This window comes from Seriola dumerili, unplaced genomic scaffold (genome assembly GCF_002260705.1).
Source record: "Seriola dumerili isolate Sdu_G_001 unplaced genomic scaffold, Sdu_1.0 BDQW01000337.1, whole genome shotgun sequence".
In the NCBI taxonomy this organism is placed as follows: Eukaryota; Metazoa; Chordata; class Actinopteri; order Carangiformes; family Carangidae; genus Seriola; species Seriola dumerili.
Genome location: NW_019174592.1, coordinates 1,695,340 through 1,718,386, shown reverse-complemented (window position 1 = coordinate 1,718,386; position 23,047 = coordinate 1,695,340). Strand labels below are relative to the sequence as shown.

General features: G+C 40.8%; 1 protein-coding gene across 1 annotated transcript in view; it reads right to left on the bottom strand.

Moving 5' to 3' along the window:
- Window positions 1-11,544: 11,544 nt before the first annotated feature.
- Window positions 11,545-23,047, bottom strand: part of dpf1 (double PHD fingers 1) — a 38,108-nt gene continuing 26,605 nt past the window's right edge. Inside the window, exons 9-12 of the mRNA XM_022760482.1 lie at window positions 16,318-16,437; window positions 13,815-13,927; window positions 12,936-13,017; window positions 11,545-11,615 (exon numbers count right to left, since the gene is read on the bottom strand). Coding sequence (XP_022616203.1) covers window positions 11,545-11,615; window positions 12,936-13,017; window positions 13,815-13,927; window positions 16,318-16,437 — 386 coding nt within the window. The remainder of the gene's footprint in view (window positions 11,616-12,935; window positions 13,018-13,814; window positions 13,928-16,317; window positions 16,438-23,047) is intronic.

Here is a 23,047-nt window from a genome sequence, read left to right as displayed (position 1 = left end):
AATTCAAATCAGCCCCAGCTTTATGAAATGCAACATTAATGTGTACACATTAATATGATATAGGATAATTTATTATACTTAATAATAATACTTTCATTGCCAAGTAAAATGACTTTTACATTTAATTTTTTCTACTTTTACTTTGGTTAAAGATCTGATACTTCTTCCACTGCTGGTTTTAAAGCCTGCTGTTGAGGTCATGTTTACATCACACTGTATGAAATTAAGAACATTTCCAATACATAACTGTCTATTTTTAGCTACTGTCTAATTTCTTGGAAACCAAATCACTTTACTCAGATACTGTAAGTCAGACAGGGAGTTAAAGCTTCATGATGATGGTGAAATATTTAAGATGAATATGTTCTGATGCATTTCACTTGTCACTATGTTCACTCTACTAATGAGTTCTAATGGTGCAAAACACTCTGATGTTCATTCCTGTTATTTGATATCAAGATCTCTCAGAAGACCTTCTTGCATATTTACAACATGTGCATTTGGCATATTCGCCTCTCATAGCCAGCTTTTAGGTTAGGTAACACAGCTATCTGTTCATGTGCTGTTTTTCCCACGATAATGGCACAGGCTGTGTGCAAACCCCAACATGTGGACTCCTCCAAGTTTTCTGACTTGCACTACCATAACGCAAAACTACTCCAAATGAATTACTGGAGCGTGTTAAGAAATCTGTGTTCTTGCTCAAGGACACACGAGCAGACTTGCTCTTATGGAGACTTCCCAAAATTAAAGCTTGTTGCACAACTCTTCCAGTGCACCACGCTTTATTCACCACTTGTTTTTTGGGCTGTCATGTCTTGATTATCAGGCTGGTGTCTGAGGTTGTTTTTGATGTCCTTATATACAGTCCATTGATTACGATTATGATGTGACTTATAGTGGTCATCAATACAGCAATATTACTATCATCTTTTACAAAATTACAAGAAATATAAATGACCATCAATACAAAACCTGAAATATTACAACCAAGCTTTAAAAATATTCCTTATCATATGCAATCTCTCATCTCAACCCAAACACAATCTGTGGCTGACTTCGACACATCCCTCCTTTTACTAAATTTTCTCTTGTTCCCAAAATGTCATGTTTCTGTGAGAACAAAAACACTCCAGTGTAAAAATGGATTTGAGTCTAGTTCCTCATATAACCCTCTCAGAGTTAAAGTGTCCAATTTAAAAACCGAGAATGCTTCCCTCTTGAGGAGAAACTTCTCTGAATCGCCCCATTTCTTTGACAGAAAAACTCCAGCAACACTTGTAGTATAAAGAACAACTTGTATTGTGAGACCGACCTTTAAAGTTGAGACATGATCGACTCTCCACGCTACCCTGTCACTTGAAAAAATATCCTAAAAATAAAGAGTGATTACTGCTGTTGCCTTGCAACAAAACAATCCTGCGTTTAAATCTCTGGTTCTGTCTGAGTTTGCAAGTTCTCCTTGCAAATTTAGAAACCTAATTGCTGTTTAAAACTGGAGCTAGTTTTCGGATGCTGCACTGAAGCTGATCTCAAATAGTCTTGGGTGGAACTAGGTGAAAATCTCTCTACACTCATCAATGAAATTAGCTTAATGTGTAAAGTTATTGTCAGTCAACAAGATGAAGGTAAAAAAGAGGTCACTTAAGGTCGATTAGTACTGAAATGGAGTGAAGTCACAGAGGTGTGTAGATGCAAGAGAAAACACAGAAAACATAGGGATAAGATAAAGAGACTGAGGCTTTATTTAATCAGCCTTGTATTTTCCCATTACTCTGCTGGCATTCATTTTTCACATCAACCAATCAAGAGTAAATCTCACAGTACATGACTGCAAGACACTTCACGGCACCACATAATGTTATAACTGTGTTTGCACAGTGTAATTGCTTTGTTATTAAGGGAAATCAACAAATGTAGTAGTTAATGATCCATGTTGTTTGGTTTTCTATCTAATTTCAGATAGTGTAAACATCCAGAGAGGGAAGAAACGGCAAAGTGAGGACACAGATAATGATCAATAAATGGGACAGAGCTGAAGTAGTTGATAAGCCTTTGTTGTATGTGCAAATTAACACAATAGTAACATAAATAAACCACATATAAAATCATATCTTTTAGATTTAATTATTAAGTAATTCCTTTCTCTGAGTAGTTGATGTTGCACAGATAAAGTACTTTATTTGTTCTGAGTAAAAGACAGATGTTGTTGCTTAACTCGGCCTCTAGGTTGCAGTGTTGAATTAGGATTTCGAGTTCGCCTTTTGAAGTCGTGTTTTCTCTTTTGAACACTATTGCATTGCAGATTATTCAGGTGTTCATCCACCTGGAAAATACTCATTCTGCGAAATGATGGTGCAGTCATTGATAGGCTGTGTTATCAACACTCTAAACAAGTAAATTACAGTTTTGTCTCAATAGATGCCTTCAAAGCCGTAAAATACCTTCAAAGTGTGCATTGTGGCAGATAATCATTAAAGATGACACTGAGTGACAAGAGAATGGATTGAATCACCGCTATGATGGATTTTAGTAACGTCTTTCATGTTTTTGATTTGGCCCAGAAGTTAATTTGAGTGGACTGCATCTTTAATTGACTTGAATGGCGCTTTGTCACTTGCAAAGATCACAGACTTGGGTTCCCCAGACACAGATTTAGCCTAATCCCTGCCTCAAAAGCATCCCCAGTCACTGTCTGTCAGCGGGCGGGAATTCAGTGTGGTTCAACAGGAAAACTGTATGAGTGAGAATCTGTGAACCAGGAAACAAAAAGCAGTGTTTTAAATGTCGTTAAAATGGGACCTGTGCTCTGAATTCACCTTTAGACGCCTGGAAACCGCATGCTTTGATTTACACTGGTGCTGGTCACTTGATTAATTGTCTAGTTAGAATGCTAATTAATTTTATTTGATTGTTAATTGCTTTTGGGCTCCCTGGTTATATTGAACCAATGTGGATAATGAAGGTTATTGTTAGTGAATGATTATGTTAAGTAGTCAGCATTTTAATTTGTGTGTGAATTTGCAGTAAAGCTTTTAGAGCAAGATTCTTTTGTTATTTGCATTAACCCTAATGTTCTGTTTGGGATCTTTAAACCTCTCTTCAACAGCTCACAAAATATACTTAACATTGTTTAATCAGCTAAATACTTCATGGCTTTTACCTAATTTTATGGGAATTGCTTATCAACATGATTCTGAGCTGATGACATATTTCAACAGAAATTCATGCATTACTCCTGTTTATTCCCCGGCTGTAAAAGATGGTTAAAAATTACATTTTTTTTTTCAAATTTCAAATGCTCTGTATCTGATGTCTAGGGTGACGGTACTTTTTACTTCAAAATAAGTTTATCTTGATTTCTGTAATTGGAGGTTTTTTTTATATTATATTAATTGGAAGTTTGACCTTTCTGTGGTCTGGGGGTTGGCTAACAGGAAAAACACTGATGTTCAATTTTTCTAATTCACATTTTTACAGTGAGAACAGAAGTATACAAACAATGTCACCTCAGTGTCCACTCGGGAGCTACTCACGAGCTGTTCTGGAGCTTTTGATCATATTAGATGATCTTCTTCATTAGATTGAGTTTCCCATTTGTCATTGATTTGAAGAAGTTTGATTTAGATTTTTTTTTCTTTTTTCTTCTGAAAACAGCCACCAAATGTATCCTGAGGGTAGAGTTTTGTCAAGAGAAAAAAACATATTTCTGCTTCAACATATTATGCTTATTTTTTTAATGTTGGATTTGAGAATGATTCAAATAAAAGAAGTGAACATGTGACAAACTTTAATAGGGAGTCACAAGCCAAAAAAGGGAAGTAGTTGTCTAACATAAGTAACATCATGATGTATGGTAATACACTGTATATTTCTTTGGCTGTGAATGACTCTTTAGCAAACAAACTATTTATATAATTGTTGATTCATTGGCCACATAAAGAATATAAAATATTTATGTCTTACACAGTCATTTCCATATTTTGTCACCTACATCAAATGATTAAAGGACTACTTTGCAAAGGGAGGAGTCACCACTCCATTACTTCTCTACATACTGGAGTCTGTAGAAGTCTGTTTTGTAATAAGAGGAAAGGAGAAATGCATACTCAAGGACAAAAAGAGGTTGATTTTGCAATTATGATTAGTATTTAGTTTTTTAATATCCAAACAATGGAAAAAGTGAAGTCAGTGTCAACCCAACACAAGTGTCAATAATCAGTCTGCTCAAGTGTTGCTCAAGGTTTTCTACACTCAAAATAAAGTAGGCAGTGTTCCTGTCATTGGGTTTAACATTTTATCCTTGTGAGTTTTCACATCACAGCTACATTTATCAGGTGTAATTTTTTAAAAGATTCTCTATGACTTACTGAAGTGTGTTGTCTTGACCCCTCTCACCAGGTTTTAGTGACTGGGTGGAAACAATGAAGTAATTCTGGTACAGTCTGACTGCAGTGCTGCTGAGGAGGCAAAAAAAGGTGAGACTGCATCTTTCCACACACTTACCTCTCTGTCTGCTCCAAGGACAGATGGCCAGACACACATTTCAGCTCAGACAGAAGAAGGAAAGAGAGGAATTCAATCACACACCACAGATGCCCTCTCCACCCCCCCACCCCCCCAACCCCCATTACCGATACCCCCTCCAGTCCTCCCCCACTCCCCCTTTATCATTTTCTCTCATTCTTTTTTCATCTTTTTAAGTCGCTTCATTTCAGATGCATTCATACATTTCCAATATCTTTATGTATGAGTCTGTCTCCCTCCTTCCTTCCTCCTCCTCACCTCCCCTTGTGCCTCCCTTCCCTCCTCCCCTCTTTTTCTCTCCTCTTGTTCTCACTCTCTCCTCCTATACCTCCATCCTTCTTCCCTCCATCCTCCTTCCCTATCTTCCTCCTTCCTTCCTTCCCTCCCTCCATCCTATTACTGTAATCCATCACTCTTCCATCAGCCACCATGCAAACAGGCCTCCTGGTTTCCATAGCAACCACCTCCGGCCCGGCAGTGCGCAGCCCTTCTCTGATAGGCTGGCAGGGCCTAGGCAGTCTCAGTCTGTCTGGGAGATGTGGTAATTGGCTGGGAAGTCATACACACACATGGCCACACACACACACACACACACACACACACACACACACACACACACACACACACACACTACATACACATAGTACAGTATTCACACACTGACATACAGTATACACGTCCTCGCACATACACACAAACACACACACATATAAACACACTTGTGCCTTCTCTGGGCCTAAATAAATACATACACATATTCTATTGGGTATTGAGTGGAAAACACACACACACACACACAAACACACACACACACACACACACACACACACACACACACACACACACACACACACACACACACACACACACACACACACACACACACACACACACACACACTGCATAAATATCCTCAGAGATATGAAAGGGAGAGTGGGGTCAGAGTAATGAAGCTCATAAGAAGATGGGGGCTCTAGGCTGTGTATGTGTGTTTGTGTGCACGCATGTCTGTGTCTGTGTGTGTCTGCGTGCGTGTGTGTGGCACACAGGCGTTTGTGTGTGGGTTTCTGTATGCACAGGACAGCGGGGGTTGGGGGTGGTGTGCAGGATTTTGGATAAGGTTGGAGCTCTGCCAAAGGATGGATGGAGGAATTGGTTTTTTCGGAGCATATTGTTAAAAATACCTATATTCCCCCAAGGAGCCAAGTGTGCACTAGTTTTCGGTTTTCTGGCTTCTGGAAGGAAGCAGGGAAGGAAAAAAAATGGAATTGTTGATCAGCTTGACTTCACCCTGCTGCTGTTGCTCAGCCAGGTCTGGCCAACACAGCAGCTATGATGAATGTCTCATCTCCAGGAATACATCACAAATAGCAAAACTGTACCTGCCCTGAATAGCAAAGTGTATTCTCTTCTGCAGTGTTGTTCGAAAACAATTGTGGACAATGGGGCTCTTTTGTCCCCCAGTTTTTTCGGCCAGCTACAGAAGCAAAACAATGCTGTCCCTTAATCTTTTGTCAATTCCTGGCCAATTTGTTCCTTTTTCAAATTCATGAAAAGGTTAGTATATTTTTGGAGTGCTCTGCAAAAAAGGGAAAAGAAGAGAGTTCTGGTGAATGTGTTATAGCTGCAAAGTGTATTAAACTGAAAATGATAATTAGTTATTCAAAGGTTTGGAAGCTGACTTTGAACACGCTGCTCTGATAGATTGTTATCTGCACAGTGAAAAGAGGAAAAAATGGTCCGTGTTGGCCTCAGCCTGCAAGTATAACTGCATGTGAGAGAAGAATTGTGTGGGCTAGAACGTCCTCCCCACCTGAGGAAAAAAAAATGTTAAACTGACTGCTAAGCTGCCCTAGTTGGCAACAACACAGACAACCAGTCCAGCAGACGGACAGACAGACACACACACACACAGACTGACTACTGTCCAAAAACACACAAATATTCAGTGATTTATAGCACAGGAACTAGAACAAATAAATGAACACACACACACACACACACACACACACACACACACGCACATACACACACATACACATACATAATGACACACAAAGGTAGAGGTCATTTTTCAATCTCATCTTTTTAATGGAAAAAAATGAGTCAAGGGAAGAGAGAAAAAACTGGGTAAATTGAGAAAGCCGGATGAATTCACAGAGAATGACTGACAGCAGTGATGACAGCAATGCGGTCACAGTCCACATTTCAAAGCATTCCCAGGTACCAGACAGAGAAAGAGAGAGAACGAGAGAGAGAGAGAGAGAGAGGGAGAGAGAGAGAGAGAGAGAGAGAGAGGGAGGAAAGGGGGAGAGAGGGAGCAGGGGTTAAAAAATGTCCAAGAAGATTTTATCTTCCTCTCAAAGGTAAAAAATACAAATTAAAAACTCATCTTTATCCAGTGTTCGTTTACAACAGACAATCACGTTTGAAAAAATTTAAAGATTAAAAATAAAAAGTGCACCCGCACTCGCACGCACACATACTTACAATTAGTTTCTTATTTTTGGGAAATGAAAAAAAAAGTGCAAGCAAGATCACAGAACGACAATTTACAAGAGAGGCCAAGAACGGCCCAAAGTCTCAACCCTCTGACTGAGCCACCCCAACAGCCTAAAATGTGGGGAGAGATGGGGGGGGGGGGACTCTTGGCCTGGAGGTTCCTGGTGTGGCTTTGTTTGATCCAACCCCCCCATCATCACCACCACCATCTTGGTTTGTCCATTTGTACAAAGGGAAGGCTCGAGTTTCATTGAATACCCACCCTTCCAAAACCCCAACACGGCTTCCCCACCCTCCTCAGATAGTACAATCAAAATTGGTTTGACTCCACCATGCTTCTCCTATCAAGTGCCAGAGAGGCTCCCAATATAAAGGCTTTCATTAACCATCATATCATCATCATCATCATCTTCGTCGTCGTCCATCCACACAAACATCTCCATTATATTCAATCTAACAATTATCATCAACATCCTAATCATCAAACTATTGCCACTAAAATCTCGACGTTAGCTCTGATTGGTTAATGGAAATAAACATTTAGTGATTGAATGCTTCTGGTTTTGTTGGCAAATATTACAAACTTTAGAAAGAAACAGCACACTTCTTAATCTAAGTGTCTTGTGTGAATTTTTGTGCACGCTTTTGTTATAACCGGCACTCATCATTACAATCTTCTAGCAGTGCTGTGCCATGCATGTGGTTCCACTGAAAAGAATAATACTAATTCACTATTTTGGTTTTGGTTTGCTTTTCTCTGACCTTCCAGTAATCATAAGTGATTATAACACACACACACACACACACACACACACACACACACACACACACACACACACACACACATAACACACACACACACACACAACACACACACACACACACACACATAAACACACTTGGAGAGCAAATGCAGCCATACTGTGCAAAATGTGAAACAACACAGATTACAAAACCAAACAAGGAAACAAACAGGAAATGAACAGAAGTTAAAGGTTATTTCTCATCGTTATTAAAAAAAAGAAAAAAAAAAAAGAAAAAAAGAAAAAGCATATCGTTGTCAAAATATGAAATCAGAAACATTTTCAGGTTCATTCATGCATCAGTGGAGTTACGCTGAGTTGAGGGGTAGCACAGTATTTGCACCTAATATCTTTGTCCGTTAGATGACAAACACGACTGCAGGTCAGGTACATTCTCACAAGCCATCTGATTTCACGAGTTTCCTTTTAGAGACAAGATGCAGCATTAAGATGAAATGGTCATTCAAGCCAGAAACCAACTGAATTTGACCTGTTTCATACTTTTGATATGTACACAAGAATATGAAATACAGTATGAAATGGAATTTGTTGCCCTTAATTCAATCCCCTATTTACAACTATTGTCTCCAAGCTTAAAGCTCACAAATCACTGGATGGATGCCTTCTCTGTGCGATACCAACAATTCAGAAATGTTGAAAACATCCTCCTGAATCGGCACTTCAGCTGTCTTGTAATGTGCCCTTTAAAGTCGCCTTGAGAATTACAGGTAAAGTGATTGAGGATAAAATAATGGGCCATTGGGTTAAAAGACAAAAAAACTTTTTTTTTTTTTAAAGTGCAAACTCAAAAGAAAACATGCTGGCTGGTTGGCTGGTTGGATGGCTGGCTCAATCCCTTCATAGAAAAACTCAGCCTTAATGTTTCAGCTTGGTCTTTAACTGCTGATTTATTAAACTGGCTTCTAACGTGCAGAGCAGACTGGCAGGGAGCAGAAATTTTCAGTAACACTTTATTTAAACAGTCCGCCTACAGAGAGTTTACAGAGTTTTTGTAACATTTCAGTAAGTTATTAATTGATATTCAAGAATTCAACCATCTACTAATTGTTGGTTGAATATTTGTATGTGTATATATATATATATATATATATATATATATGTGTGTGTATGTATATACTATATGTTGTTGAACATGGATTAATGAAACATTACAAATACTCTGTAAAAACTCTGTGGCGGGACGATCCAATGTTTTACTCTCACAAACCAGGTGGCCTCGTGTTTTGCAGGACACAAGAAGGTGATGAAAACAACTAGTTTCACTTGGCAAGAAGCAGAGCTTGCAAAGTAGCAGGCTAATTAAACCTGCCATTTGACTTTGCCTTCACACACCGTCGCTTGGTGTCCTAACCAAGGCCAAAGATCAAAAATACTCTTATTAAATGCCTCTGTATGTTGCTTGAGCATGCACGTGTAAGCGAGTCTCAAAGAGAAGCTGTGTATTTAGCCATAATTTGGTGACACTATGACTGTTTAGACGATGTAAATATATAAAGTGGAGAGGTGGATTAAATTACAGGGTGGTTCGGCGTCACCTTTAAAAGCCATTTGATCCTAAAAGGACGACATATCCTAAAAGTACTGCTTTAAGCCAATAACAAAGAGTTTAGCGTCATGATATTTATTCAAGATTAGGTTTCCTAAATGTTGTAAAATCAGAGGTTGTTGTAACATCTACCCTGGAAGGAATAAATAAAAAACAGATTAATGTTTTGCGATTAATGTTTTAAATGGCATAAAAATCTTGTGAGGGGATCATGACTTTTGAGGCCTCAAAACCTCAGTGCTCTGTAAGGAATAGTTTGACATTTTGGGGAATACGCTTATTCACTATATTGCCGACAGTTAGATAAGAAGATTAGACAGTTAGTTTAGCTCAGCATCTACCAGCACCTCTAAAGCCCACTAATTAAAACGTTATATCTCATTTCTTTCATCCGTACAAAGGGTAAAAGTGACAAGTCATGGTTTTACCAAGGCTAATGTGCCAGGCTATGTGTCAGCTGAGTGCTGTAACTTCCAAAAAACAAAAAGTCTGGAACATGATCCACTGAAAAACCACAACTTGCTTCTTTTTTTTTCTTTGGTTTCTACATGTTTTTTTTCCCAGAAATGTCAGACTATTCCTTTCACAGTTCATGTTGACTTAGGACTTCATTGACAAGACTTGACACTTGTGACTTGCATAACAATGTCTTTGTCCCACCTCTGTCAGAATGCCTCAACAGAAAAATGCTGACTTTCCTTACATTCGGGTTTACCTTCCTGCTGCTGCTCGAAATCCTCTTACAGATCCCACCTAGCATGGAGCCGGCTACAGTTACTGTAGCGCTCAGATAAACTCACACAAACAGACACACAGGCACACGTAGAGTTTTAAAACACACCCAGTTTGGCCAAAACAGTTCATATCACAAACACATTATTGCGAATTAAGTGTGCTTTCTTTTCAATTTCAATTAAAAGTCTTTAAAAACAATCGAGATAACAACATGCAAATGAAAAAAAAAAATAAAAAAAGGAATCATAAAAAAGGAGTTTTTTCAGGCCTCGGCATTGGGCCAGACAAAGATCTGCATTGTCCACACATCAATCCTACATTCTTAACACACAGATAATACACACCAAGCACCAGGAGCGTTCCAGTCTTGCATTGGCTTCACAGTCAGTGTTTCACAGAAGGGGAAGGATGAATAGAGGTCAGGTAAAGGATTTGTGAGAGATGCTAAGCCTAAATTGTCATTTTTAAATACATCGTTTGATCAGAGATAGCTGATTAGAGAAAAATCCATCCCTCCTCTCATCCGAGGATGTGACATCCGAACACCAAAACCTTCAGCGTCGATCCCAAAATGCATCATTAATTTGTGGAAACCTCATGCAAGGAGAGAGGACAGGGTGAGGTCGAAGATGGTCCGAGTTCCTGACCGGTTGCTCATTGTTTGCCAGTGAGGGGAGTTTTCGAACGTGTGAAGATAAGAGAATCAGTCTTAATTCTGTACATTTCACCACCACCACCCCCACTTTGAAACTACACAGGGCAGCGGGCCCTGCAGACAAATAATGGAGCAGAGTCCAACAGCTTAGCTCTGCCATACACTGAAAAGGACAGAGGGAGTATATGAAAATTTGGTTCAGTATATTTCACAGTTGGCTAACATACTGCTCCATGGTTTTCCAGGGTCTTCCAAGCCCTGTCCTCGGCCTAACACCTATCCATCTTATGAATCCTCACTCTCTTCTTTACTGACTTGCAGCTGAAGATAATTAGGGCTCTTCCGAGGGCCCTTAAGAGGGTTCCTGTGGAGTAGTATGCCTCTGAAGTGCCCTTGGCAGGCTGGAGTGTGTGTCTCGCTAGCAAACTTATTGCCAGCTGATGAATTCCTCTGTTGAGACAGAGCAGGAAGGGGGGGTGGGTGGGGAGGGGGGCACAGTGGGGGTCAGCTCAAGCACAACAGGGAATGTGAGTGACACAAAAGGACGTAGGTTGGCTCGCCGCTGGAGAATGGGTTCAAGAATGAGTATGGTGCTGTGTGCTCAGTCATGTCAAAGGTCACGGGGACGAACTGTAGAGGAAGTGGTGGCGAGTAGATCAGAAGAAGAGGAGGAGGAGGAGGGCACAGAGAGCTGTGATGGAGAGTCGGTTTGGGAGAGGATGAAGGGTCGAGAGGATGAGGCGCAGCTTCGCAGATTAAGTGAGGGTGATGTAGGCTGAGGCCTTCTCCTTCAGTTGTCTCAGACACAGATGACAGCTCCAGCTCCCTGCAAAACACACACACACACACACACACACACACACACACACACACACACACACACACACACAGAGCACAGATCGGAAGTTCAATCACAGCTATTGTAAAGCCTTGTGGATTAATCCCTCATTTCAGACAGAGCATTAAGTAACACTGTAAATTAAAGCCTCCATGGTAAAACATCACATGCTGTGCCTGTGGTTTGTCAATGCAGGGGATTTGACAACTAGTTTGGTTTGGATTTTGGCATGGGATTTGTAACATTAATTAAACATCTACTTGAGACAGATGTTAAAATGCAACTTTCAACCTTTACACTTCAAAGAGAATGTAAACTCTGCTGTATTGTGCCTAAGTACAGTGACGGAGTGAGAGCTCAAGGCAACTGCAACTGAAGAAAACACATGCAAATAGACGAGACACAAGCAAATTAAGAAAACATCTTCATCAATTTGACAACATAGGAGCTGCGGATACACACGACACAACCAAATAGACAAACACGCTGCAAATACACAGACGACAGAACCAAATATTTCCATCAGCACTGACGAGTAGCCGGCTTCAGCAACTTTTACAGTCGAGGGTTCATCACTGGAAAACGCTTCCGTTGTCGCCTGTGCTTCGTGCAGCGCGTTTGTCTATCTGGTTGTGTCGTGTGTATTTGCGGTATGTATGTAAATATATGTTTACCAATCCGTGTCAGAGCTCACACAGGTCTCTGCTGCGACTGTAAAAACCTAAAATAACTGACTACTGCTGAATTTCATACGCGTTTCTTGTAAATCAAAAGTGTTGCGTGTGTGGGCAGAGCATGACACTGTTAGTGAGTGTTGAACACGAGTGCCACTGCTACTGTATGTTCAGCCAAGTGACACACTTGCCATGGAAACAGATTATCTTTTCTACTACTCATTTCCATGGCAACGCCATCAAACATCCTAAGGCAGCCATCTTATGTGTAAGAAGGCAAATGACAGTTTGATTTAAATAGATGTACCTGCTCCTTTTCTGTGATCATAGACACAGTATTCAGACTAAGATGCTCCAACAGAGAGATGAGGAGTCCTGAGGGTCCTCCATACAGTAAAGGGTTAAATCTGAGTTGTTTTTCTAAAAGTCGGTTTGATTGTCGGACTGTTTTGACTTGAGGTTTGTGTCATCGTCTCCCCACCTACAGTACAGACAGTTACATAATTTCATACTAAAAACAAAAGTTTCCTGGGGCTGTGCAGTCTGACCACATGCAGGTCTGAACACTTGAGAGCTCCTGGTATGCAGCATCTCTGGATTGCGATGCTCGCACACTGCTCATCGTTACACATACCCTCTGGTGGTTCAGACATGGGAGGGCTCAGACAGTACATGTGGTAGCCTCTGTCGCAATCATCACAAAACAACAGCTGGTCCTGGAAGAGAAGAGAATATTCAGATAAACAGATGTCGTTATGAAAGGACAGATTTGAAATCAAAGCTGAGGACATAACAGAATTCATTTAATGTGCATAATACATGAAGATGTGAATTTGTCATAATATAAAACAAAGGGTTAGGGAGTGATATACATGTCCCTTGGTTGTTTTCAATTTATGACAGTTGAGGACTCAACAACTCCCCGTCCTTCAAATATTCTTTTATGCCACAGAACAATAATAACCTGCACTATGACTTCATCATCTCCTTGACATTGTGTGCACCTCCTTATTCTGCAGGAATGAAAAAAAGAAACTGCATTTATTGAAGGTTGATGTCTATGTTTCTTCTCAATTCTCTTGCGGGTTTAAAGCTGTTTCATTCCAGTGAGACTCATTGAGCAACAGTATAGCCCAGTGGTTAGACAGCATCCTACAGCCAGAGGGACCCACTCTTGCATACTCAGTCTGAGAGCAAGGCGCTGAATCTAAACTAGCTCCTGAATCACTTTCTCTGTTTTTTTTTTGTTTTTTTTGAGAAGTGGATTGTTACAAGGATCAATATCAAAATGCCCTAAACTTATTCAACAAGACTGTTTAAAAGTTTCAGCAAGAGGTTAGTTTTTCTAAAAGATACTATATGAGTATATATGTACAATGTGTAGTGTGTGTGTGTGTGTGTGTGTGTGTGTGTGTGTGTGTGTGTGTGTGTGTGTGTGTGTGTGTGTGTGTGTGTGTGTGTGTGTGTGTGTGCAGCCACATGTGTTAACATGCAGTATAAAGTGAGATCCTACGTCATTCTCAGAGGTGCCACACAGGCTGCAGGACTTGCACTCGATGCACTGCCAGCGATAAGTCCTCACCGCAGCCGTCATGTTCACTGTGAACTGCAGACAGGATGGGTGGCCTGGGTGCACACGCACACACACACACACACACACACACACACACATACACACATACAGACGCACGCACATAAGTACACACACATGCGCACAAGCACACGCCCACACAATGTTTTTCACTATCACTGTCTGTATTCTGAGGACAGTCACCCATCATCCACCTAGTCTATCTATCAGTTTGTTTGCTTCATACGTGGGATTTATTTATATTTCACAGGGGATTCAACAGTGGTGTTTTGCAGATGTAAACATCACGTTACTTGAGATGCAATTTTCCTGAATATAAAGAGTTTTAGAAAAGTTAAAGGTGAAGAAACATGATATTATTTCCTGAGATGGCTCAAATAAAATGCATATGTTTGCTTTCGATTTGGTTCTGAAAACTACAAAATGTTGGACTTTCAACAAAAATGTTAACAAATTCCAAAACAACAGTTTAGTCAGTAGAACAGGAAAACAAATCGTCCTTTGCTAATGCAGTCCATTTAAACTGTCTCTCCTTGCCCCTTTATTCTAGCTTTTCCTGGTACTTGCTGTTACATGATCATGTAAATAGAAATATTATGTCATCCTCATTTCCTGACCTTCATTTGTCTTCTTTGTGAGTCATTATAGAGAAGAGGACCATACCAATGTTTTGCATGCTTTAGCCCATTCACTACAAGTCACGTACATCATTTTTGGTTCTCTCTTTTATTATTCAGATGAAAAGAAACATGTGGGGAAAAATATATACAGTACATGCAATAAGTACACAAATTCTTCATTATATACACTGCAATCTCTGCATGTATACATGTAACCAGAATAAACAAAAAATAATACAACCATACAAAAAGAAAATCATACTTAAACTCTACTCCAATAAAAATTTACTGCACAACCAAAATACATACTAAGTGGAGACCATTCTCTCACAAATTCATCTAAGTTCCTTGTTATACATGGGAGTCTCTCTCAAAAGAAGAAATAGACAGTGGTTTATAATATCACAGATGTAAAGTAAGTTGATGTACAAAAAGCCAGGATTGAAAGGTGTGCAACAAGATTTTAAACAATTTTGTGTTGTTGTCAGACAAGAATGTCACACCAAGATTACACTTTACTGAATCCATTAATATTTTAATGCCAAGAAACACTGTGATCAATGGACATGACCACATTAAATGAAAAGTGCCAGATTAAGCATCAAAGTTCATTCCTGGCCTTGGAAACACATGCCAGAGTGTTTCTGCACTTCTGGCATACTGCACAGCATGTATCATCATACGTATTGCATATACTTGGAGCTGCATGCAACTTGAATATCTGAAGTTGTATTTCATGTGATGTATCTAATTTATTTGACATTCTCAGTACCTGTTATACAAAACTTTACAAAATCTCTTTAATCTCTTTACAAATCTGCTCTCAACTATGTGTTATCAATCATTAGAAATGGATTATATTGTATATAGAATAGCACTTTCTTATTGGATTTTGATAGTTTCAAAATAAGATTTTAAAATTGTGTTTGAGAAAATGAGAAATTCTTCTTGCGGAGAAGATTTTAGTACATTGTACGTTACAGCCACTGTTTTCCATATAAGCATGCTGTGTTTAAGAAGTTTCCATGTGTTTTCTACCTTTCAGGCAGCAAAGGCTTTCTATTCCTATCCATACAGAAGGAAAGTCAACTTGCAGAAAATAAGGTAAGAAAAGGCAATACATCATATTTTATTTTGTAAGTTGTGTTATTGCTTAATGCTAATGCAGCAGCGTTTCAATCTGCATTCTCCCTACTACAAAAACATAACTTACACAAATGAAAGCAGGCATGAATTTCAATGTTGTGTATGATGGCTTTTAAGGACAATAACCAACCAAAGTAGTAACCTTGTGTAGGCTATTGTTAAGCTAACTGCTAGTGTGAGGTGATGCTAACGTTAGTGAGTTAGCATTATCGATTTGAATTAAATACCTTCGTATGTATGTTTTGGTATTTGCATTTTCATCTTGAGAATCTCCTGTGAGGTTTATGCTTTAACTGGAAGTATTTTATCCTTCCAGGCCACTGTCTTAGATCAGTTTCAAATCTCTGCAAATTGGTTTTCAAACTGTAGTAAAAAATGAAAACACCATGGCTAGCTGCAAGGGTCAACAAGCTCAAAAATCGAAAACATTACAGCAAATGGTTGTTGATGCGATTAAGTATACTGTACATGATTTGTAGTAGATGGGCTGAAACAAAAAAAAAAAACACTGGTATGGTCCATCCATTTTAAGCGTTACAGGAAGCGAAACTTGCATTTTGTTATGTAGTAGATATGAAATCTATACTCCACAAAGGAAATTGTGCATCAACAGAGGACCGCCTTCCTCCTGCCAATCATCCCCTTCAGCGGTGCCCTACCTGAGCGTCCACAGTCTGCACAGGAGATAAGGTCTTCAGGACAGCCGGTCTTCTTTGAGCCTCCGAGGCAGAAGTCACAGTAGCCATTGGCGATCACTGAACCGTCCGGTGCTTTCTTGGCTGGAAGAAGAAGAAGAAAGGAGAAGCGGGTAAGGAAAATGGGGATTTTAGCTTGATCCCTCCTGGGCTCCTGGAAGAGGGGGATGAAGAGTGTAAACTCATAAGTCACTGTTATGAAATGTTTCCCTGGAGTGAAGGAGCTGTGTTAATCACTAGACAGAAAGACAGATCGGAGAGGGGAAGTCTATGAAAGTCCTAACTTATCAATAGATCAGCCGCCACCAAGGTGTGCTGAGAAAGAAAACATGGACAGAGTGTTGTACTGACAGGGAGTGATTACAGGTAAAATGTTGAGATGTAAGACAAAGAAGAAGAAAGACGATCTGTAACTAAGTCCCCCGTTGCCTGACTGCACACCATCCCAGCTGGGCACAACGCTCTGTCTGTGTCTTTCTCTTTTTCCATCTGTTTGCTTTGGTAAAAACAAGCACTGGTGCAGGCCTGCGCTGGAGCCTGGGACTCACCGAACACCCGGCTCACCCAGGAAGTGAGAGGGGAAGGGAGGGGAAGGAGATGGGGAGGAACAGAGGGGGATGTCCATTGGGAGCCCATGGGGTCTGGTAAATATTGTCAAGTGGAGGAGGGAGGAGGAATTGAAAAAATATGGGAGAAGTGTGAGTGTGTGTGTGAGTGTGTAGGGAGGCTGCCGGGACAGACCTGCCGTCATGCTGAGCGCGGAAAGGCAAGTGCTCCATGTGAAGCTGTTTCATAATAATTATTAACAAGAGAGAAATTCCCCTTGCTTGCCTGAGTGCTGTGTTTATATATATATATATATATACATATATATACATACTGTATGTGTGTGTGAGTGTGTGTGTATGTGTGTGCGTTCCACATCTACCCCCACCCCCCCTGTTCTTTTGTCTGTCTGACTGTTGGTTTGTCTGCCTGTCTTACTGCTTTTGATTGCATAATCTCTTTAATGGAAGCAATCACATAACCACTGCAGACTATTCTGCATGTGTGCTTTCCTCTCGAAGATGTAAAACACTGGACAGGTCCTTCATAATGACTCACCAACCAGGACAGAGCGTCAATACAATGTAGATCACACAGGTACTCGCATGCACGTATACAGACATGCATAGAAAGCCATTCATCCTGCAGAAAGACAAAAGACACAGGCGTGCAGACAGAGGGCTGTAGGTGATACTGCTGGTGTGTGTGTGTGTGTGTGTGTGCGTGCGTGCGTATGTGTGTGTTCACATGAGAGGCAGAGAGAGGTCATTAATCCATCCATTTCAGGGTGGAGTCTTGTTTGGCCGGAAGGGGAGGGTGATGAGGAGAGGGGGAATTTGATGGAAAAGAGGGTGAGAAGGAAAGGAGGAGTGAGAGAGAGAGAGAGAGAGAGAGAGATTTGGTTTCTCCTCCACAGGGTCTGGCTTTAATCCTCAGAGAAATAAAATAATAAAAGAAAAAACTCTGATCAGGATGAGAGACAGAGAGACAGACAGAGAACAGAGGAGGGGAGGGAAATGATAAGCTGTACCTGCTACTGCAGAATTCAACGGAGTTATGCTGAGTAAAAACCATGAGAGAGAGCCTGTCATTTATACTGTGAGAATAGTAACTATATAGGAATTTAGTGCTGGGCTGTGCACTTTCATACAGTGGTGCAGTGATGGAAAACAAGCTGGGTTAAACTACAGTATCACTGCGGTTCAACCATCAATAGGAATAATTATCAAATGGACTTAACAGTATACTAATTCCACAAGGACTTTTAGTGCTACAGATTTACTGATGATGTCGCCATTCTCACATCCTTATATCTTGCTGGTGTCAGCTTTTTCAAGTGATGAGAGTTTCACTATAGATTTTATTTTCTAACCTGCACTTCATGGGGCCTGTTCTGTGTAAATTGGTCAATATGAACAAAGCAGATCAGTCAGACTGGCACCAAAATCCAGAATATTGAAAAAAATGAATTCAACACAACCCACAATATAGTCCGTAACGTGAACAAGACGAAGTCTGCAGCCATGCTAGCAATCTGTGAGGCTAATATTAAACATTTATCTTAGTTTAGCATGATCATGGCTGTGTCCAAAATCATTACGTACAGTGCACTTTATTTATTTGAGTGTCCTTATTCTCAAAAATGTGCACAATAGAACAAAAGAAGCTGTGTACATGCAGTAGACAGTACTCTTTGTTTTCTATTCTGCAATATTGAAAAGCATCATATTTTATAGATGTGGCTCACTGGAAACTACTGAGAGTCTAGTAGATAGGGAGGAATTTCAACATGGTCCAGGTATGATACCAGTGGGTTAGCATGCTACCATTTGCTAATTAGCGCTAAATACACAGTGCAGTTAATGGAAATGTCATCAGGTGATGAGGAGTTAAGGGATCATCAAAGTTGTTATATTTCATCCAGTAGGAATTATTCATATCTAGCATTATAGACTTTCTGCAGTAGTTCAAATGGTTGACCAACTGACAGACTTTGCTAGAGCGACACCGCTAGCATGGCTAAGCTGCGTGAGGAGCTCCTGCCCGAGAGCTGAATGATAGTGGTCGTACAGTATGAGCTTACAGTAGCTGTATAAGTGTATTTACATTTTAAGAAACTAACACAGCCAGATGTTTACCAAGTCTAGCAGAAGGATGTATAAAACTGTAGAGGCATATGTGGCGTGCAGGCCTGGAGCCAATGCAAACACATTTTTGTCTTCTTGTACTGGTCAAACAAATTGCTTTTATCTTCTCTGCTTTTATTTGGGCTCGCTGCTGCTGATTGGGCCTCACAATCCCTGGTGGGTTAAACTAGTCAGGCACACATGTGGACTCTGACACACACACACACACACACACACACACACACACACACACACACACACACACACACACACACACACACACAAATCAAACACATTCAGGCTGCATTTTATCCGTGTCTGTGTGCTACAGTTATGGGTGTGCATCTCTGCCTTTTATATTCATGCCTGTGTGCATGTGTAAGTGCTTGTGTGTGTGTGTGTGTGTGTGTGTGTGTGTGTGTGTGTGTGTGTGTGTGTGTGCGCGTGTGTGCTCGGAGGCCCCAGAGAGTGAATCAGCAGGTCCTGACGCATGTGAGTGAGCTGGGGCTGCCCGCTGGCCTGCCTGCATGGAGGAAAAAAACTCCATCAATGATTAAACGCCTGCGGCCATGTTTCAGAAGCCGCCTGCAACCACAGACACGCCATTGCTGGCTAAGGGAGGGTGGGAAGAGGACAGTGATAGAGACAGAGAATAAAGAGGAATGAGCTAATGAGCAAAATAAAAGAGATATATGCCAGGTTGGGGAGAAAAAAATGAGAGATTGAACAAAGAAAAATGGCACAAGTCAGGCGGTTCTTTTTGCTTTCTCTTCCTTCTAATCCCCTCGTTACCTTTACCTCTCCTCCTGTCCTTGTCTCCTGTCTCCTGTCTCCAAATCTTTACCTGCTTCAGCCACCTTCCTCCCCTCCTCCTCCTCCTCCTCCTCTTGCTCTTTTTTTTTTTTTTTTACCTCCATATCTAACTCCTTTACCTGACCCTCCTCTCCCTCCTCTCCCTCCCTCCCTCCCTCCTCTCCTCTTCCAATTACCAGGAGGAGTATGAGCAGAACCGCACACTTCACAGCTTTCAAGTGTTGGAGAGAGATCCTCCTGGGAATTATCCAGCAAGAGATGAATCCTCAAATGCCCCCCCAACACCTACCCTTCCCCATCCTTCCTCCCTCTCTGCCCCCCCTTCACATTTTCTCTCCATTCCACCTCCATGCTGCTCCTTCGTTATCTCGCATTGTTATTTTGCTCTCTGAGCCACCTCTTGCCCTGCTCCTTTTTTCAACTTAAGCCTCTCCTCACTTTTAATAAAAATAATCATATATTCTCACATATTTTATTTATTCTATCAGTGGTTTGATAAAGCGTCGCTTTAAAAAAAAAAAACACGCGCGCTACTAATATGCTGAGTTTTCGGGGTCAGGCTGAAAAATTGAGTAACTGTGGTTTTCTGAGTGAAAGAAAAGACAGAAGAAGGAGAACAGCAGAGAAAAATAGAAAAACACTGAAAGATAAAATCCTTGCATTTAAATCGCTTTGTTATATAGCACTGTTCTGTGAAAACCATGTATGTCCACAACATTAACTTTTCATTAGCTCTTCGTTTCATTACTTTTCAAACAGCTCTGATAATTCAGTGGGTTTTAAATGGTAAAAAGTCGGAGAATGTTCTCAGCCTATTAAGATCTGATCCTTTAGCTTTGTCTGAAGAAAACATAACATCTGGTGATACATGGTTTTCAATGCATTACAACAGCTCTTTCTGTTTAAAAAATGCTAAAAAAAATATATCTCCTTTTTAAATTAGACTTTTCATATTGAGTCTAAAGTTGCTGGAGTGTTTTTTAAAAGGCACAAAAAACTACATTAGAAGTGAAAAGATCTCAACCCTCTCACTAGAATAATTGTATCTGAATAGGTTTATTTGAAGATTCTGTAACTAATGGTGACCTGGATAAGAAGAACATTTCTTACACTGTAATTAAGAAAAGCAGCAAGACAAAAAAAAAAAAAAAAAGATATGAGAAAGTACGAGGCTGATAACAAGTACAAAGTTGTGACCTTGTGTCTGTATCCTCATCCTGGCGTTCTCCCTCATTTTCTTCCTCCAGTATATCGCCCTCTCGCTCAACCCCTCCAACCTCAGCTCTTCCTCCCCCCTTTTCCCTCTCTGTCCCCCCTTTTCTCCCTCCCAGACTCCAGACAGACCTGGAACCAAACCACAGCCCGACTCTTGGCTGGTCGATAATCTCATCCTCTGGCCGGCCACAGTGGAAGCCTCATCAACTTAGCGCTTCCATCCGAAGGGAATAACCACTGCCCTCCCTCCACACACAAACACACAAACACATACACACACACACACACAAACAAATAGGCCTACCTGTTGACTTGTCTGACTTTCTCTTCCATCGCACTTTTTACGTTTTCTCTTTTTTTCTGTCTCTGCTGCTTCCTGATTTGTTGCATGTTTAACATTTTCATGACATTTACTTGAACTAATCAAAGTGATTTAATATGCTTCTTTTAACTTCGATTATATTCCGTTGTATTGTGCAGATAAAGGTAAGCTCAGCCATTAACAAAGAAACAGTTGCCGTGGTTACCAACATCACAAAACTTGGTTAATCGAGGCTGCGGGTTTAGATGGTAAATAACAAGTAATGGTTGAGTGTGAATGTTTTCACATTGAGTGTGTCTTGTTCTTCACAATTACCGAAGGCAGCAAACACTCTGTTACTGCAGGTGAAGATGGGAGGAAGGAGTGAGGATGAGGAGGAGATACGAAGGTGGAGGAAGAGGAGAAACAGAAGGAGGCAGGGAAGGATTTCAAGGAGAGATGAGGCAAGTGGGGAAAGAAAGAGAGAAGGAGGAGGAAGACGAGGAGGCACAAAGGGGAGGGAAGGAAGGGAGGCGAAAAAAAAGTGGCTCCCGTTGTATCGGAGCAGCGGTGTGTGAAAACACACACTCTGCACTCCTGTCGCCTCGCTGCTTAATGAGGAGAGCCTCTCAGGAGCAGCACACGCACACACAAATACAAGAGCACACACACAGATGAAACACACCCACAACCAAACCACACACATACAGTAGAGCGTGCACACACACACACACACACACACACACACTCAAAGATTTACAACCAAGCCTTTGCATAATAACTTTTGCCGTCCAGTTTCAGTCCCCCATCCCCCACTTGCTCTCTTTAATGTGATGAATGAGAGTCTCTGTAACCCTCAGCCACACACACTCATCCACACACACACACACACACAGGTACACACTTAATTATAGTCACAAATATTGTACATATGGTAACACAAAACAAAGGGATAAACAAACGGACAACAGATAAGACGCAGGTTAAAAGCACATGTACGTGAAGATTCTCACAGTAACAAATCCCAAATTGTCGAGGAGACATCTTCAGGTTTTTTATGCAGACAAGGAGGCAGAGATGCAGTCAGATGGAAACTGTCAGTCACAGATGAAAAGTCACTGCCTTCCTTTCTCTCTCTCTCCCTCTTCCCATCTTCCTCCCCTCACTCTTTCTCCCATCCTCTTCCTCTCTCTTCCTCTTTGCACTTTCATGCATTCTCATTATTGCTGCTGCTCTCTCTGCCTCTGATTCGATCTCTTCTCTGCGCTTCGCTGTGCTTCATTTTTTTCACTTCCCTTTCCTTATTTCACTTCTATATCTATTTTTTTCCTTTACTCTCAAAGAGGAAATTGGAACTCTTTCCTGCAATCCATCTGTTGTCACTCTAATGCCTGCACCAGTGCCATGCTCTGTTCTCCCTCTGTTTTCCCCTCATTTTTTTGCTGCTTTTCCATCCCTGCACCCACCAAACCTACCCCACCCCTCACCCGTATACACACACGCACTCCCAAGTACTACTTTCACTCATGTCCAGTCAGCAGGTTGCGTAACTCCCAGTGCATTGTGGGTCTGTATGCATGCATTTGTGTGTGCGTGATGCAATGTGAGCTTGTGTGCAGAGATGACATTGCAAAGGAAAGAGGACAGAGGCAGTTTTGGTGCATAATAAAACTTGATCTATGGTTGCTTTGTA